The sequence below is a fragment of the Protopterus annectens genome, chromosome 8.part0 (genome assembly GCF_019279795.1).
Source record: "Protopterus annectens isolate FY-2018-M chromosome 8.part0, PAN1.0, whole genome shotgun sequence".
NCBI lineage: Eukaryota > Metazoa > Chordata > Ceratodontiformes > Protopteridae > Protopterus > Protopterus annectens.
The window spans coordinates 735,290,718-735,307,828 of NC_056741.1; the positions used below are offsets into that span (position 1 = coordinate 735,290,718).

The 17,111-nt window shown below is 42.1% G+C and overlaps 1 protein-coding gene across 1 annotated transcript in view; it reads right to left on the reverse strand.

Moving 5' to 3' along the window:
* Window positions 1-17,111, reverse strand: part of PLP2 (proteolipid protein 2) — a 402,641-nt gene that overhangs the window by 71,029 nt on the left and 314,501 nt on the right. Inside the window, exon 3 of the mRNA XM_044080196.1 lies at window positions 2,389-2,484. Coding sequence (XP_043936131.1) covers window positions 2,389-2,484 — 96 coding nt within the window. The remainder of the gene's footprint in view (window positions 1-2,388; window positions 2,485-17,111) is intronic.

Below are 17,111 nucleotides of genomic sequence, written 5' to 3' on the forward strand. Positions count from 1 at the left end.
GTTGCACTTGGTGGTTATTAGATTTATTCACCTTCAGACTGTAAAATATTTACCAGCTTTGTGGGCACAGGAAAGGGAAAAATGCATATGGCAGTTCAGAGTCAAAATGTTGTGAATTTTGAACTTTAACAGCTTCATGACCCTACCGAGGGTGATAAAACAAAAAAGAATTGAGGATACTTGCTGTGTTTGTTTTCCTTGGCAAAATAATTTCAGAAGTGATAGATACTGTGATGCAATAAAAAGGAAGATAGATTTCTAATTGCATTTGGCAAAGAGGGTTAAGGCTGTGATGTGTATTTCCTGTGGTATAGGGTACGAGTCCTTCAGGCCTCACTTGGCTATTTTGTGACCTTGAGCAAGTCATTTAAACAGACTGTGCTTTGGGGGGCAATTGGGAATTTAGGCTAGACTCCAGAGTGGTCTCCTGGACTGTAAGTCTAGTAACTACCCATGAACCTAGGCATCATGAGTTTCTATTCAGTCCCTGGATGGTGTGCACTGATGAGGAGTGGGATAGAAAAAACACAGATTGGGAAAAATTGCTAAAGCTTGATTTTTTTTAAGTGATTTTATGTGGCATAGTTAATGGTCATTTCAGCACTGGTGGACTAATTATTTAAATAGGGTACATAATTAACAGATAACTTAGCATTTTTATTAGGTAAGTTTCAGTTAGGTTAAGGTATAACTGACTGTAATGCATACATTTAGTATTGTGGTGAGTTTCACCACACTGTACTATGTTGTGTTGTGTGAGCCAGTGGAGAACTTTTCAGGGATTTTTCCTTTTCTCATCTATGACCATGGAGGTGGCATAAATAATTTAGGGGGGTATGAGAGATGGAGCTCCCTTACATAGGGGTGCATGGGGAGCTTGCACCCCCAACAAAAAAAATTTGTTTTGTTTTTAAGCTTTTGACTCATCAGTTTTCAGTATTAATCTTTTGGAAACTGAGAGTTGCAGGAGTGTGCCTTGATCACTTCCAGGTAAATGATATTATGCTGAGTGAGCAAAAGGGGATGCACATAAACACACACATCCAGACAAAGCCAGTCACCATAAACATGTGTCCACCCACAAATACAGAGCCACCATGCATGGACACACATGCATCCGTATGCATGCACGCACAGGCACACAAAAATCTGCTTTCCATTTTTATGGTTGTAAAAGCCCATGGAACCCCCCCCCCATCTTTCCTAGAACTATCCTTAACTGCATCTACGGTGTTATTTTCCAGGTTGATTTGTTTCTAGGACCTCTCACTAGTGGTGCTTCTGTGTTTCTTAATGATAAGGAGCTTGGTTAGCTTGTCTGTGGCAGCGAACTAAGCAGGACTCCAGCACCCCCTGTTTACTGGCTCAGGCACTGCTCACTGCCATTGTTGCCAAATCTTCTGACCATAAAGCTGCTAGAGGCCTGAAATGTTAGACAAGTGCTCATCATCTTATTGCAAACGCGCAACCAGAAGCAATAATAAACCCTTTTACTCTGGAAGACTAAACAGGATTGCAGCTGTATATCATTTGCTGGTGGACCCTGGCCCTCTGTGTTCTGTGAAGCCAAAAGAGATGGTCTACAATTCTGTATACATATCTCTTTATGTACAATACCACCTCTACAGGTACAGCACTTTGAATGTGTTTAGTGACCGTATTGGTGTTGGTGGTTATATGGGACAGTATAGATTATACCTCTCAACTGTCCAGATTTTCGCAGAACATCTAGATTTTTGCCTCATATTTTTGGTTTTCTAACAAATCACTGAGGACTGAAGTCACTAAATAATAACATACATTTGAGTTTCAGACTTCATATCCTTCAGGCAATGTATGCTTACACAAAACCTGTTACTCTTGCAACTTTTGAAGTTTATAAGAGCAATATTTAAAATATGTGCCTTTTTGGGGGCCTTTGTCCCCCAATTACTTCTGGCTTTGTTAGATTTTTTGCACTAAGAAATTAAGAGTATGGTGTAGATGCCAATAATGATAGCCCTACGTTTAGTAACACTAGGCTGAAGTTGCTCCACTGCAATTAGTGCTTACAAAACAGTAGTGACAGCAAGTGTGAAGATATAGAGCGAAGATGCACACAATACATTTAAAATGTTCAAGTAAGAATGATGCTAGTGGTTTATAGCTTCAAAAGTGCATACATATCAGTGGAAAAGATTCTTTCAAAGGTATAAAATAACAGTTTATAGCTGCTATTTTTAATACTTATGTTTGACTGTGACAAATCTCACTTGAACATTTCCCTTATAATTACTGGCAATAAAACGCCATGAGACTCAACTCAGTCAGGCACACTGAAACAAGACTTGTGAAAGAAAGTATCTGAAGAAGGAAAGAAATGGTCCATAGAGGTGAATGTGTACTTACCCCTCCTGCAATGAGTGCACCATCATATCCCCTGATAATTACAATCAGTGAGGTAATAAAGTACAGAAGGCAACCGATAATCACTCGAATCATATCCTGGTTGGAGAGAAAATAGCCAACAATTAATTCCATCCAATAAAGCACTGGAAAAATAGTAATTCTGATTCAACAACACAGTCATTTGGGCTAATTTCTGTACCCTTTCTTGAGCTCACACCATGAACACAACAGTGATCCTTATCGCCTGAGTACTCCCTGTCTCCTGTGTATAACTGAATGGAAGAGATAGGCAGATGTATGCAATTAAAAAGCCTGAGGCATCAAATATGGGAAATAATGCACAAAATGTCTTCCATAATACATATTTTTTACTTAGCACTAATATAACCTGACAGCCTAGTAAGTAGCAAAATAAAATATTTACAAAGTAAGACTGATTGCAGTAACTATACATCCATGTACACTGCTACTCATTCAGTCACGTTCATTATAGGTTCAATGGTGAATACTAGTTAAAATGCCCAAAAGGGCCATTTTAAGCCTAGTCAATAACCCGAGGTCAGAATCAAGCCCTGTACTTTGAGTCTATGAGGTAAAGACCTTAACCATTATGTTAAAACCATTATCAAACAAATAGTAGGCTATCAGTCTGCAGATTACTACAAGCCCAGCCAATAGCCAAAGATCAAAGTCAAACCCTGCATCTCGTCTCTGTGAGATAAAAAATCTCAACCAATATGGCAGTGTCTTCCCCTTTCATGTTTTATAGCTTGCACATACTCACCGAATGTATAAATATAAATCCTGTTTCTTTTTTCTGAATATCATTAATAATGAGCAGACTCCATAAACACAAACAGTCTGTAGGGTCATAGGTGTTTACTAGGCTAACTTTTAAGCCTAGCCATGCATCCTAAATCTCTGACAAGTTCTGGTATCCTTGATAAGTGTAAGCAGGGGGTTGGGAGGTGAAATATTTACAAGCAGGGGCCCGGGAGATGAACCATTTACAGGCTGTGTTCATAAGAGATGTAGGTGCCAAACCAGGGTGAAAGTACAGTTGTGTAAAATCTTACCATAACTTTATATGTCCTTCTCTTCTATATGCTGCTGTAGCCATAACATGAGTGAATATGCCTCTGGTTGACTCGTACATCCAGCCATTTTACAAAAGATAAATGCTACTGCAAAGGTACCTGCAATAGCCCGCATCACTCAGCATACATAAGCCATAAACTGAGGTCAGGTATACAGCGGACATCAGCATGCACCTACCTCAGAACTGAATTCCGCCGGGAACTAGCGACTATGGAGTACTCAGGAGTCAGGCAAGCATCAGGGTGAAGGCAGGGTGAGAAACTATACATTTGTAAGAGGTCATAATAACAATTTTGGGTCTCAGAAACTGGACTGCAGTCCCATTTCAAAAAGTCCTTCATCTGTACTATTGTTTCCCCAAATGTAATGTCTTCCCCTGGGGAATCGGTTCCATTGGACTCATCCTCTGTGGAAGCATACCTCAGAGGAGAGGCAACTTACGAGGTGTAAGTGAGGGATTCATCCCCTGAAGAGTCCTCTTACTCAGAGGAAGTATTAGGCAACAGCTTACTCTTAGGAGTGGAAACTGAAGGGGCCACGGCAGGCACAGAGGCCTGGCATAAGGCTAAGAAGGCATTAAGTAGGCCTTGGGTAAAGGCCTGTCAGTCAGGGGTTTGGTCCAGTGACATGGTCAGCTGAGAAGGAGCAGAGTGTTTGGTTTTCTGCTTCCTCTTTTTTGGGAACATCCGACACAGAAGTGTCTGAGATGCGATGTAGAGAAGAAAAACCATATGTCGGGTGACACTCAATGATGTCCAAAATAACCTCTTCATGAACCAGGATTTGGGTAACCGCATGCTGGCCCTCAGAGATGATAAGCCCTGGCTCCCCCTAGCGCCTGAGTCAGACACTTGTGACTCCCTCTGGGACATGCTGGGAGCCTCCCTAATGGCTTCCTCCCAGGTACCCATCAGTGGAAGGTCCACAGATTCCAACTCAGACTCCAGGTCTTCACCAGCCTCAAGAGGTACATTTGGAATAGAGGGCGCATTCGCAGGATCAGGCCAAGACTTGTTGGCCTTTTTCTTGGGTGGCTCCTCTGATGTTCCCGATGTTGGGTCCATATCTTTAGCTAATCATTTCAGCCTCTGATTCTCTAGGTAAAGTTTTAGAGAGGCAAGATGGCGTCTAAGAGTTTTAGGTACAAAGGCCTGTAAAATTTCACAAATGGTATAGTCATGGTCTTGGCTTAGACAGAATAAGCAGAGCTCGTGTGAGTCTTTATGTGGAATTTGCCTTCTCCCGACACTTGCCCTTTCTACCTGACAAACCAACAACACAGTAGCAAGAAGGTAACAAAAACCCCAATAGGGTACTTATCTGAATGCAGACAAGCACAAAGTCACTTTTCCAAGCGAGTGACGACCGGAGCTGGTAGTCACAAAGGTGGCAGAAAAGTTCTGAGGTAGGTGCATGCTGATGTCCACTTTATACCTGACATCCTTTTATGGCCAACGTACGCTGAGTGATGCGGGCCATCGCATGTACCTTCGCAGTAGCATTTATCTTTTGTAAAATGGCTGGACATACAAGTCAACCAGAGGCAGACTCCCTCATGTTATGGATACAGCAGCATATGAATAGAAGGACATTTTCCTATTCCATTCTTTCAGTGTCTATCTTTTTTAAACTGTTTTTTAAACTGTATGCAACACTGACATACTTTGTGTTATGAAAAGTATTTCTAAAACATAATCAAAAGAACAAGCATCTACTGGTAACCACAACAAAAAACACATTTAGAGGTTCATAGGTAACGACCCCAGGAGCCTTTTTAAGCCTAGCCATACTTCCCCAAAAGTGAGAATCAAACTTTGTACCTTGTCCCTGTGAGGCAAACACCCTAATCATTAAGTCAATCCCCTAAGTCAATCCCCCAATAAGAACAACCATTAAGTCAGTCCTCCCAATAAGAAATTTAGTCTAAGTGTTTCACTAGTCTTCACTAGAATATAACCTCTCAGTTGTTTCAAGTTTAAATAAGCCAGTATCTAGCAAACACTGACAAATCACATGATCACATAAAGAAAACATTAAAATCTTAGAAATTTCATCCACTTTCCTCAAGTAAAAAAAAAAAAAAAAAAAAACTATTACAGCATATGAAACAGTAAAAAGAACACATTACACAACAGTAGAAAAAATAAAATATGTACATATTGCCAAAAAGTGCAGTGTCATCCTCTTTGGTAAAAACTCTGTACCCATGAACTACCACATAGGCAGCAATCTACTTAACACCGAATGCGTGATAAGAGACCTTGGGACCCAGGTGGACAGTAGTCTCTCCTTTGATAGTCACATCGCCACAGTAGTCAGGAAGTCCTTTTACGTGGCACACCTCATCATAAAAGGGTTCTCATCCAGGAAAAAAGAGGTCATTGTACTAGTCACTCATTAGACCCATTATAGAGTACAATGCCTCTTTTGGAATGTACCTCACAAGACATCTGCAGCAGCTGGAAAGGCCACAGAAGTACCTCACAAAGAGGATTACTGGCCTCAAACAAATGCCCTACACTGACCGCCTCAAAAAACTCCAGCTTTACTCCGTAGCATATCATCTACTCTGAGGTGATCTCTGCCTAACATATAAAGCTATGTCAAACCTAGAGCTGTTGGACATGCTACACCTAAAGAAATCCCAATCCCTCCGAGCTACACGTTCTAGGGACCTAAACCTCGTCACCACAATAAACAGGACACACTGCAGGGATAGATTCCTGTCTCAGTGACTTCCTATACTCTGGAAAAAAACTACCCATCTATGTCAAGCAAAGTTCCTCATTAGCACTCTTCAAGAAAAATCTTGATGAGTGGATGGGAAATAGGAAATACACCCTGGGGATCACTTCTGTGTCTCTGCTGGACAGTGGCATAGGAAAATAACTTTCTTGGGTGGCGTAAGCTATGGAACCTTGCTGGCTAGGCTTACATAGGCCTTGGGCCGATAGCCTAGTACCTACCTATGAACCTATATAATCATAAATTTTAGATATTTTTATCTTACAATTAGGTAAAAGCACTGAAGACAGGTCTCCCAGAGAAGGTGAATAAACCAAGAAGCCACCACGTCTGCTCACTGAGGCAGACTGGCATACCAGTTTGTATCCCTACCCCTCTTATATACTGGCATCCTGATGAAGGCCGAACCAAACTATAAGGCATGGTTACTGGGGCAGTCGCCAGGCCTGAGGATGGGTATTCCCCTCAGACTGACCCACTTACTCAACCCAGCAACCACTCTTCCTCTTCAGCCTCCTCCACATGAGCTGGATGAGCAGTCAAGCCCTGCCTACATGTCACCCCCGTACAACTTTTGTTAGGAAATGTGAGCAGGCGAAGCCTTGTCATTCCTTTCCTGAACATGCCAGCTCCTACAGGTTCTCAGGCAGTTAATTAGACCCATGCTACCTGGGCTGTAATCAGAGCTTCGTCTCTCTGTCACAGAGCTGGATCTGTGTTCAGATTCTTACACTAAATGCAGTATGTCTGTGACATTATGAGTAGCAGCTTACACTTGTGCTTATCTACAGCATGATGCAAACATATTAACTGCTGTAAATTTATCCTGCATTCTTGTGATGTCATTACTGTAAAAGTATGTAAACAGTTGTCATTTTTATTCAGCATGAGTAAGCACAAACCTTACATGAATGGCTTTGGAAAACTTTTTTTTTTCTGCAAGCAAGCAATGCAATCCCAAACAAGCTAATGATATACAAGACTCACAATATAGTCCATTTCTTCTCTAACCTCTCTTCTAGTTTATCAGGTTATGATTTCTTAATACTGTGATTTTTCTTTCAGTTTTTTCAAAAGTTTAACGGTATCTGAAAATTTATAAACATAAATTTTGTAAGTAATATTCAGTTCAGTTGTACAGACATCATCAGTAATAGTATCACACTCAGAATGTTCAAGCGCTTCACCAAAGGCTCGAGTCCTTTCTTCCTATTACTACTAACAGAAGCGAGGCAAAACAAATTGAGTCTATTCTCATTAGTGCCCTGAATACAGTTCCTCCAAACAATTTTAGCAGTGGATTTTCATTCCTGGCATGCCTTGTCAGGAATGATAGTAGATTTAAGGATGCAAGAAGTCTTTCTTCTGTCTTTAGGAATGGCTCAAGAACCATGTTCATTGGTTTCTGTATCCATCTCATAGACTTTGGAAGGTTGTTTTTGGGAGAAAAATGTAAAATTGTTGAATATTCACCTTCCCCACCCCGCAGCATCTCACTCTCATGGATATTTGGCAAACTTTTGTTTCACAGACACTAAACGTTCCTTGTCATCTTTGTCACCATTTTATATCTGACTTGGTTCTTTCATGCAAATCCCTTAACATTTGCATAACTTGTTCTGTATTTCCTACCCTGATCTGAAAACACATCTAATACTAATAACAATCTCATGGAAATCTTTAAGGGTTATTTCCCACAGACTGTATGCCTCCAAGAGAAGGATCATTTGAGTGTTTAGAATCACCAGTTAAATACCATTTCATGCTATAGGGCACTTTTGACCTGAAACATAGCGGACATGCCTCTACAGCTTTGTTTACATTTTTCATCCAGAGATTCTTCTTGACTTACAAATATGAATCAGTGGAAAAGGTTAATCTTGCTCAGTAGTTTCCTGAATTAATAGGCTTTTTAATGGATTGGATATTCAAGTTTGATCAGAAATTGTCCCTGCGACTTAACTGCACCACTCTGACTGAAAAGAATGGCAAAAAGGGGAAGCCATCTTTGTTGCTTATTGGGCCAAATTGCAAAAAGATTTACACTCAGTGTAAGTGACTTATTGCAGTATAAGCCTTCCCTAATTCCAAAAGACATGATCTCGATGTTAAGTGACTTACTCTTTTTTAATTTCTCCACATCTTTAGAGTTGCTAATAACATGACGGGAATGGACCCCATTCCCAAGTCAAAGTACGATTAAAGTTCATGAAATTAGTATTGTTTTAATCTTTGATGTCAGCCAAAAGTACTATTTGCAGCACCCGCAATGTGCCCAGTAATGACTCCTCCTGCAATTCATACAGAGTAACAAGTATCAATAACATGTCTAAGTGTGACTGTAAATTCTTTTTTATAAGACCCATTGCTCCTACTACTACTGCAACTGTCTGGCTAGCCTTCTTTCACATTGACTTCATTTCTGCCTGCAAAATCCTGGTATTTTATGACTTTGTGTCTCTCTGTATGTAAGACACTGTAGTCACTGAGTGGAGCAACTTCAATGATCAGTGCTACTTTTGTCTTCTTTTCATGGACTACTATATCTGGTTTTCTTGCATCTATTTTTGAACTGTTGGTAACAGATGACTCCACGTGATATAAACTTCATCATTTTCTATGATGCTTTGTGGCTTATGTTTCCAGTGTTTTTCAGCTACTTCACTATTACAATGTTTGCACAATCTCCAACGCAACAGTCTTGCCACATTATTTTGCCTTTTAGTATACAGTCCTTCTGTCTGTATATCACAACCAGCAACAACATGTGTAACTGCTTCCATTTCTGTTTTACAAAACCTATATTTGTCTGTGACATTCAATGGACTTTGTAAACCGACATGTACATAGTCCACTGTCTTGGGTTGCCAATATTAATCTTTCATCCTTTGGTTTAAATTCACCTCTCCTTAACCATTCCTGTGTTTGATCCTGATAGACATGAGGTTGTTCCAAGAGTTTTCTATACTTGCAACTATATTTATGCATTTTACGCATTTCTTGCCTTTGTATCTGATCCTTCACGAAATTGTAGCCATGACCTAATCTGTTAAGGTCAAGAAAAAAGAGCAGTGGTGACAGAGGGTCACCCTGGAATATCCCCCTTTTAATTTTTATCCCTGGAGTAATAATTTGTCCCTTATCATGGCTTAACTGCAAAGTGGTTTGCCACTGTTTCATGGTTGCTGTAATGTAATTGATCAGTGTAGGGTTGTATCCTACACATTTTTTAAGCATTCTTTTATCCATGAATATGGGATACTGTTAAATGCATTTTTATAGTCTATTCATACCACATTATTTCCCTTTTTTTACAGTCCTCCATTATGACTTTAACAACAAATGATCCTTTATTCCATATGACTTTCTTTTATTACCCTTTTGTTCTATTTCCATGATTGAGTTTTCTTCTAAATGAGTACAAACTCTGTTGGCATCAATTCCAGTGTATAGTTTATACGTCATCGGAAGGCAACTTATTGGTCTATAATCTGTAGGACAGCTTGCAGGTTTGCTCTTAAGCAGGAGTATTATTTTCCTGTTGTTAACCAGGCTGGTGTCTGTTAGGGGTGCATATATAAATACGTCTTATTTATGGCTAAATCTTCATATAAAGATGTTAATTCTTTTAGCCAAGAGTTAGGTACTGCATCTGGGCCTGGGATTTTCCAATTAGGAGCTTTTCTTAACTTTGTTTCAATATCTCTATCCACTACTTTATCCAATTTTATATCCTATACATTTGAACTTATGTTTTCTCTTCTTTCTTCTATTCATTTAGCATCTTTATGTTCCATAGGATCTTCATAGATTTTCCTCGAAAATTAATTGATTTCTTCTTTGTTGGTGTTTCAATTGGTTTTGCCTTGTTTCCCAATTCTCTATAAAACTTTTTTGGGTCATCAATAAATTGCTTATTTTGTACTTTTACATTATATTTATCTGCATATTTTCTAAGTTTTGCTGCCTGTGCTGATATTTTTAGTTTACTATCTGCGATAGTGCATGATAGATCCTGATCAGTTCTGATACTGTGCATTGCTTTTATTACGTCTTTCTCGGTACTTTTGTTGATCTGTTCCCTCTGCGATAGAAGTATTGGCACGTGTTGTCTTAATTGCTTTATAGTTTTCTCTATTCGATACTTCCATGATGGAATTCGATTTCTCCCCTTCCTTTCCCTTACTACCCTGTGCTTTTGTGGTAACACTATCTGTTATTAATTTAGCTGCACAATATTATATCCTATTTACTTCTGTTATATCACATGAATCTCTATGGACAGTCCTAATTACTGTGTTCATAGGTTCATAGATGTATACTAGGCTAATGGCCCTGGGGTTTTTACAAACCTAGCCAGAGATCAGCTCTAAGTAGGCGATATGAAACAGAGACTAGTTGAAGCTTTTTGAGTTTGTCCATATAGGACAAGTGTTTAAGGCCTAGGATCCTCTTTGTGAGGTACTTTTGCGGCCTCTCCAGTTGTTGCAGGTGTCTAGTGAGGTACATGCCAAATGAGGGATTGTACTTGATGATTGGCCTAATGAGGGAAGAGTAGAGGGAGACAATGACCTCTTTCTAACTGGATGCAAAACCCTTAGTAATGAGATGTGCCACATAGAAGGACTATCTGACCACAGTGACAATGTGGTGATCAAATGAGAGGCTGCTGTCAACCTGTGTTCCCAGGTCTCTTATAACGCGTTCTGTGTTCAGTGGACTACCATCAATGTGGTAATACATGGGAACTGTTTTTTTCCCAAAGGGGATGATGACACATTTTTTCGGACTGAGCTTAAGGCCATGGTTCTGACACCAGTCATTGGTCTCAGTGAGGCCATTCTGTGGGATGTCAACATCACTTGGGGAGTTAATAATAGCTCCCAACTTGCAATTGTCTGCAAACTTTGTCAGAGTCTCTTCGTGTTGGCCTGGACTTCAGGACCCAATCCTGTGGGACTCCACTCGTGACTAGTCGGCAGTCTGACTTGGAGTCAGCTACTTTCACACTGTGGGTTCTATCTGTGAGCCAGTCTGCAACCCACCTATTGATATAGGGGTTGAGGCCTAGCTTAGTGAGTTTTTCTATGATTCCTGAGTGGGGAATGGTATCAAAGGCCTTGGCCAGATCAAGGTAGGCTGTATGAACCACCTTGCCTTCATCCACAGCTCTGGTGACTGACTCAAAAAAGTCAACCAAGTTGAGCAGGCATGATCTACCCTTCACAAAACCAAACTGTGTGGGATCCAGAGTTTGGAGATTCTTTATATCCTTGTTTATTAGGTCCATGATGATGCGTTCCATAGCTTTGCATGTCAGACTCATCAGGCTAATGGGGCAATAGTTCCCAGGGTCTGTAATTGCTTCTCCTTTGTGGAGAGGGATGACTGTAGCAGTGTGCCATTTGTCAGGAACAAAGCCCAAGGTGAAGCTTTGATTGAACAGGGCACAGAGGTGAGGTGCCAGTTCACTCTGTAGTTCATAGGTTCATAGGTTAGTACTAAGCTAACTGCTCTTGTGAGCCATTTTAAGCCTAGCCAATTATCCCTTGTGAGACTCAAACCCTGCACCCTGTGTTTGTAAGGCAAACACCTTAGCCATTAAGCCGCCATCCCACCCCTTCAGTTCATGTAGAACACAGCCAGGGATATTGTCAGGTCCCACAGAAGCTGTATTCTTGGCCTTGGACAGTGCTGTTTTAACCTGTGCAACAGTAATACTGGGTGCCTGGCAATCTACTGGTATTGTGATTGGTCCTTTGGGGGGGGTGTAAAGTTGGCACTGAATCTGTCGGCCAGTATATTGGCAGTATCTGTTGTGGGACCACCAGATTGGCTTCCTTTTTTTGGAGGAGAGCATCTTGGTTCTATTGGGTATGGCGAGATCCATGCATTTGTGTACGTGTTCGTACAGTGCATTGGTGTATGATTCAGCAGTCATGCAACTATTCTCCATTTGCATGGGTGCCGTGATGTTAGCCACCTCTGTTTTTAGGAGCCCAAATTTATCTTTGGAGAAGATTTTCATGGTGGTTACCTTTGAGGGGGGGGGAGTGGATTTCCAAGGTGATTAGTTTGTGGCCAGATCTAGCCAGGGAGGAGCTGACTATTGGTGTAAAGCAACGGTCGTCCATCTTACTAATGACCAGGTCAAGGATGTTGCTACTTCTAGTGGGGTTTAGAATGAGCTGGTCCAGGGCACTGAAATTAATGAACTCCAGGAAACGTTGGGCAAGTGTATTGGTACATGAGTAGTTTTCCCAGTTAATGGAGGAGTAGTTGAAGTCACCTAGTAAAAGAGTGTTAGGTTAGACCCTAATATTCTCCAGGGTGCTTAGGAACGTGGAGTGTGAGTCTTGAGACATGGTTGGGGACCTATAGCAGGCTATGACCTGAATCAGTCTTACCTAATGTTAGCTGCACCTGAAGTATCTCTGATGCATTATGTTGGGCTACCAGTCTGGAGGTATGCGCATCCTTTATGAATATGGAAGCACCACCACCTTTGGAGCTTCGGTCCAAGTTCTGGAGCCGAAAGGTGTGGAATGAGTTATAGCCTGGTAGTACAGGGGTGCTTTCTGCTGCCTTGAACCAGGTCTCTGTTACAGCACAAATGTCAATGTTCTCCATTTTAAAGAGTGCTTCGAGCAAGTGCATTTTGAGATTTAGACTTCTAGCATTGAGCAGCATATTCCTCAGACTGCATTTGTTTGTAGCTGTTACAGTGGTAATTTGGTCTTTGGAACACCACCTAAAAAAGGCACTATAGGGGTGGCAAGAGCCTTGGCCAGTATCCGGAAGCCCAGGGGTGACAGATGCCGGCCATTTCTGGCAAAGCATCGAGGTCTGTCAATCATGTCATCCCAGGCAGACAGATACTGGATCTCCTTAGAATGACACCAGAAACTTAGCCAATTGTTGAAATCAATCATTTTCTGCTTGTACTGTGGTATCATTCTGGGTGATGGTAGGATGCTGCCCAAGACTAGGGTCATAGCTGCCTGGACTACTTTATCCGAGAGCTCCTCCATGTCTCTTTTCATTTAATCCAAGGAGGTACTTCTCAGGTCATTCACACCCACATGTACAATGACCGAGTCATATTTGTACCTGTTGTTGAGGGACCTGAGTGCAGAAGTTATGTGGCGGATCCTGGCACCTGACAGGCAGCTGACTGTTACTTTCTCCTTATTCAACCTAGTGAATGGGGCATCAGTGTGCCTCACTATTGAGTCACCTATGACTAGTGTGTTGGGCATGCTGTTTTGCCTTGGGGGCTTTGGTTGAGTGGCACACTGTTTAGGAGAGTTATGTGTTGCATGACTAGTGTTGTGTTGTGGAGGTCGAGTGCATTTCTGCCTTGGATATCTCTGCTGTTTGGGTAGATTTTTATTGAGAACCTCCGAGAAGGTGGGTGTGTGGTTTGTGTTTTTATGTGAAGGCAGTGCTGGTGTGTGTTCTGGAAAGCTGTGTGTTCCATGTGGTGTGGTGCAAGTGTTGACCTTCTCCTCTTGACCAGCTATTCCAGTCTTGGCTGGAGAGCAATTGGCTTCCAATCTGGATATATAAGTGCATCTCTCGCAAGTCTGAATGTTGGGAGGTAAGAAGAGAGGGTTGTCGGTGTACATGAGGCAGTTGCTACATTGCCTCAGGATGCCCAAGTTCACCAGGTTAATAGGAGAAAGAACAGGGAACTGACCTTTAGACATGCCTGGAGGGGTGGGCATTAATAGTAAGTACTGGATCTGTTTCCTTGTAGAAGGTTTAGTGCTGGTAGCACTTTAGTGTGCTACAATAATTGCTACAAGAAGTCTGGTAAAGTGCTAGACTAATAAGCTAGTAAAAGTGCAGGAGAGGAGAGAAAGTACAGTTGTGTACACCTACCATAAATGTAGATGTTCGAGTGTCTTCACTGTTGCAGTCATGACTGTAGGGTTCTCCCCTGCTGGCAGGCAGCCCTCGGTCGGCCAGAATCCCAAAGTCTGGGTCTGGCGTCGGCTGTTCAACCATGCTCCCTGATGTCAGAGCGCCAGGAGTACAAAGCTGACAGCCGACGCCATCTTCTCCAGTTTTTCTTGCCCCAGATGTCAGGAGTCCCAAAATGAAAAAGGTCCCATAACCTTTGCAAATACACCTCAGAAGAATGGTGAAAAAAGGAAATACACAAAAGTAAAAATAAGAGGGGACAGAAGGGAAAGCAGACTGCAACAGTGAAGACACTCGAACATCTACATTTATGGTAGGTGTACACAACTGTACTATGTTCATCGTGTTTCACTGTTGCAGTCATGACTGTAGGGTAGAATCCCAAAGCTGAAAGAAAGGGAGGTGGTCATAAAGAGGAAGGCGGCTAAAAGGCCCTGCAAGACTGCAGAGACAAAGCCTGCCCTAGACTTAGAGTAGAGAGGTAGATTGTAGTGCTTAGAAAAAGTATGCACTGAACTCCAAGTTGCAGCTTCCAAAATGTCCTTGGTAGGAACTCCCCTGAGGAAGGCCGCAGAAGTGGCAGCAGCTCTGGTGGAATGAGTCCGTATACTCCCTGGGATTTGCTTTCCATGATGAGAATAACAAAATCTGATTCCATGAGCAATCCATTTAGAAATGGTCTGTTTTGAAATGGCTTTACCTTGGGAACTTGAAGCATAAGAAACAAACAATTGTTCTGATTTTCTGATGTCCTTGGTTCTGTTCAGGTAAAAACGTAGTTGTCTGTGTACATCCAAGGAATGTAAGATCCTTTCCCCTTTATTTTGAGGAGTGGGGAAAAAGGTTGGCAAGTGGATAGTTTGATTTAAAGCCACTTTGGAAACCACCTTAGGCATGAAGGTAGGATTAGTCCTCAAAGATACCCTGTCTTGATGAAAAATAATATAAGGTTCCACAGCCATAAGAGCTTGTAACTCTGAAACTCTCCTGGCAGAGGTTAGGGCTAACAGGATAGCGGTCTTCCAAGATAAAAACGATGTCAGAAGAGGCAGCAGGCTCAAAAGGAGGCAAGGTTAGTTTTTCCAAAACATAGTTGAGATCCCAAGCAGGAATGGGAGGAGATCTAGGAGGTCTTAAGTTCTTAGCTCCTCTGAGAAACTGTCTCATGAGCTGGTGGGAAAAGATGGGGTCTATGTTGGGGAAGAAGAAGAAAATCCCTCAGTCTTTTCTTGGATTCCGAATACTCCTGTCCTTCCCAGTGGAAATGTTCCCTCATTTCATGCAAAGTTCCCCAAAAGAGAAATCCTCAGGGGGAGAAGCTGAAGGAATGGATTCTTCAGCATCAGAATCCTCATAAGGAGGGAAAGAATATTCCTGAACAGAAGAAGAAACTGAGGAAACAGAAGCCTGATCAGAGGAATCATAATAAACATCCTGCCTTGGCCCTTTTGTCTGGAGGGGGATATGAACCCCTAATCATAGTAAGTAAATCCTCCGCCATCTTGAGTAACTGTTTCTGTGACTTGGGAACCGGTTCAGAAGAGGCCTGTGTTGAAGTCTTTGATTTAGAAGGAGTTTTTGCCTTTGTCTTTGGCTTTGCCTTTACTAGTAGCTGAGTAGGCCTGAAAACCCCTTCGGAAGCCGGTACCTGCACAGCGGCTCCGGACCCATCTGAAGGAACATTGTCCGAAGGTCCTGCAACAGAAATATTTAAAGGCCTGGTTGGCTCCTCATGAGAGTCCGTTTCAGCCATTGATTCTGAAATGGCCGACGACAGGGGCTGCAAAAGCGCCTCACTGACGATGGCCGAACCTGAAGCTGGCTCCACTTGTGCGCTATCATCAGATTTGGACCTCGGAGGCCCGTCTTTATCCTTGCGACATTTGTGAACTCCAGTAGCCGGGACCGTATACGACGACATTTTGTAGTTAAAGCGCCTACCGAAGTAATGAAAAGCAAAATCGTACCTTCGCTTAATTGTACGTTGATTGAATCTAGCACAAAACCGACAACTAGCTATGTCGTGGTCAGGGCCTAAGCAAGGAATACAGTAAGAATGAAAATCCTTATGAGATATTTGCTTCCCAAATGAAATGCAATTATTAACTTTTTCTGACATCGGAGTGGAGCAAGAAAAAAGTTTCCCCAACGGGGTACTTAGCTTTGAGTGGAGAAGAAAGTCTTCGGACCGAAGTATATCAGAAAAACTCGTCAGGAGTCAGCCGACCGGCACTTGCGAACTGCTATCACCGCACGGCAAGAAAGACTGGGAAGATGGCGTCGGCTGTCAGCTTTGTACTCCTGGCGCTCTGACATCAGGGAGCATGGTTGAACAGCCGATGCCGGACCCAGACTTTGGGATTCTGGCCAACCGAGGGCTGCCTGCCGGCAGGGGAGAACCCTACAGTCACGACTGCAACAGTGAAACACAATGAACATCTAGTAGATCTAAGGGAAATTTGAAGATTAGATTTTGGCACCGCTCAGAAGCTTACAAACAGTCCTTTGATACAGCAAGTCTGTATCTGGACTAGACTGGTTACAGGAAAGGTGGGAAACAAGTGCAAATGCGGGCTTTTGAACCAAAAAGATGAGAGAGATGGAAAAACTGCCCAAATGGCCAATAATCTACAATTTCTGGGCCAGAAACTACTTGTGGTAGATAGGCTACCTAGTGCTTACCACTCCCACTGACAAGCAAGAAGGCTTCCCTCCAACACAGACAGGCTTGGGGGGCTCAGCAGCTTACAAAGTCCTGGATACAGCAAAATCTGTATCTGGACTAGACTAGTTACAGGAAAGGCAGGAAACAAGCGCAAATGCTGGCTTTTAAATCAGAAAGTTGAAAGAGATGGAAAAAACGGTACTTGCGTATTATCGCAACCACGCTTTTGCGGCAGTCGCAAGTCCACTTTCTCGCTAGCTTCTTCCATGCTCCACTGTGTCTGCAGCTT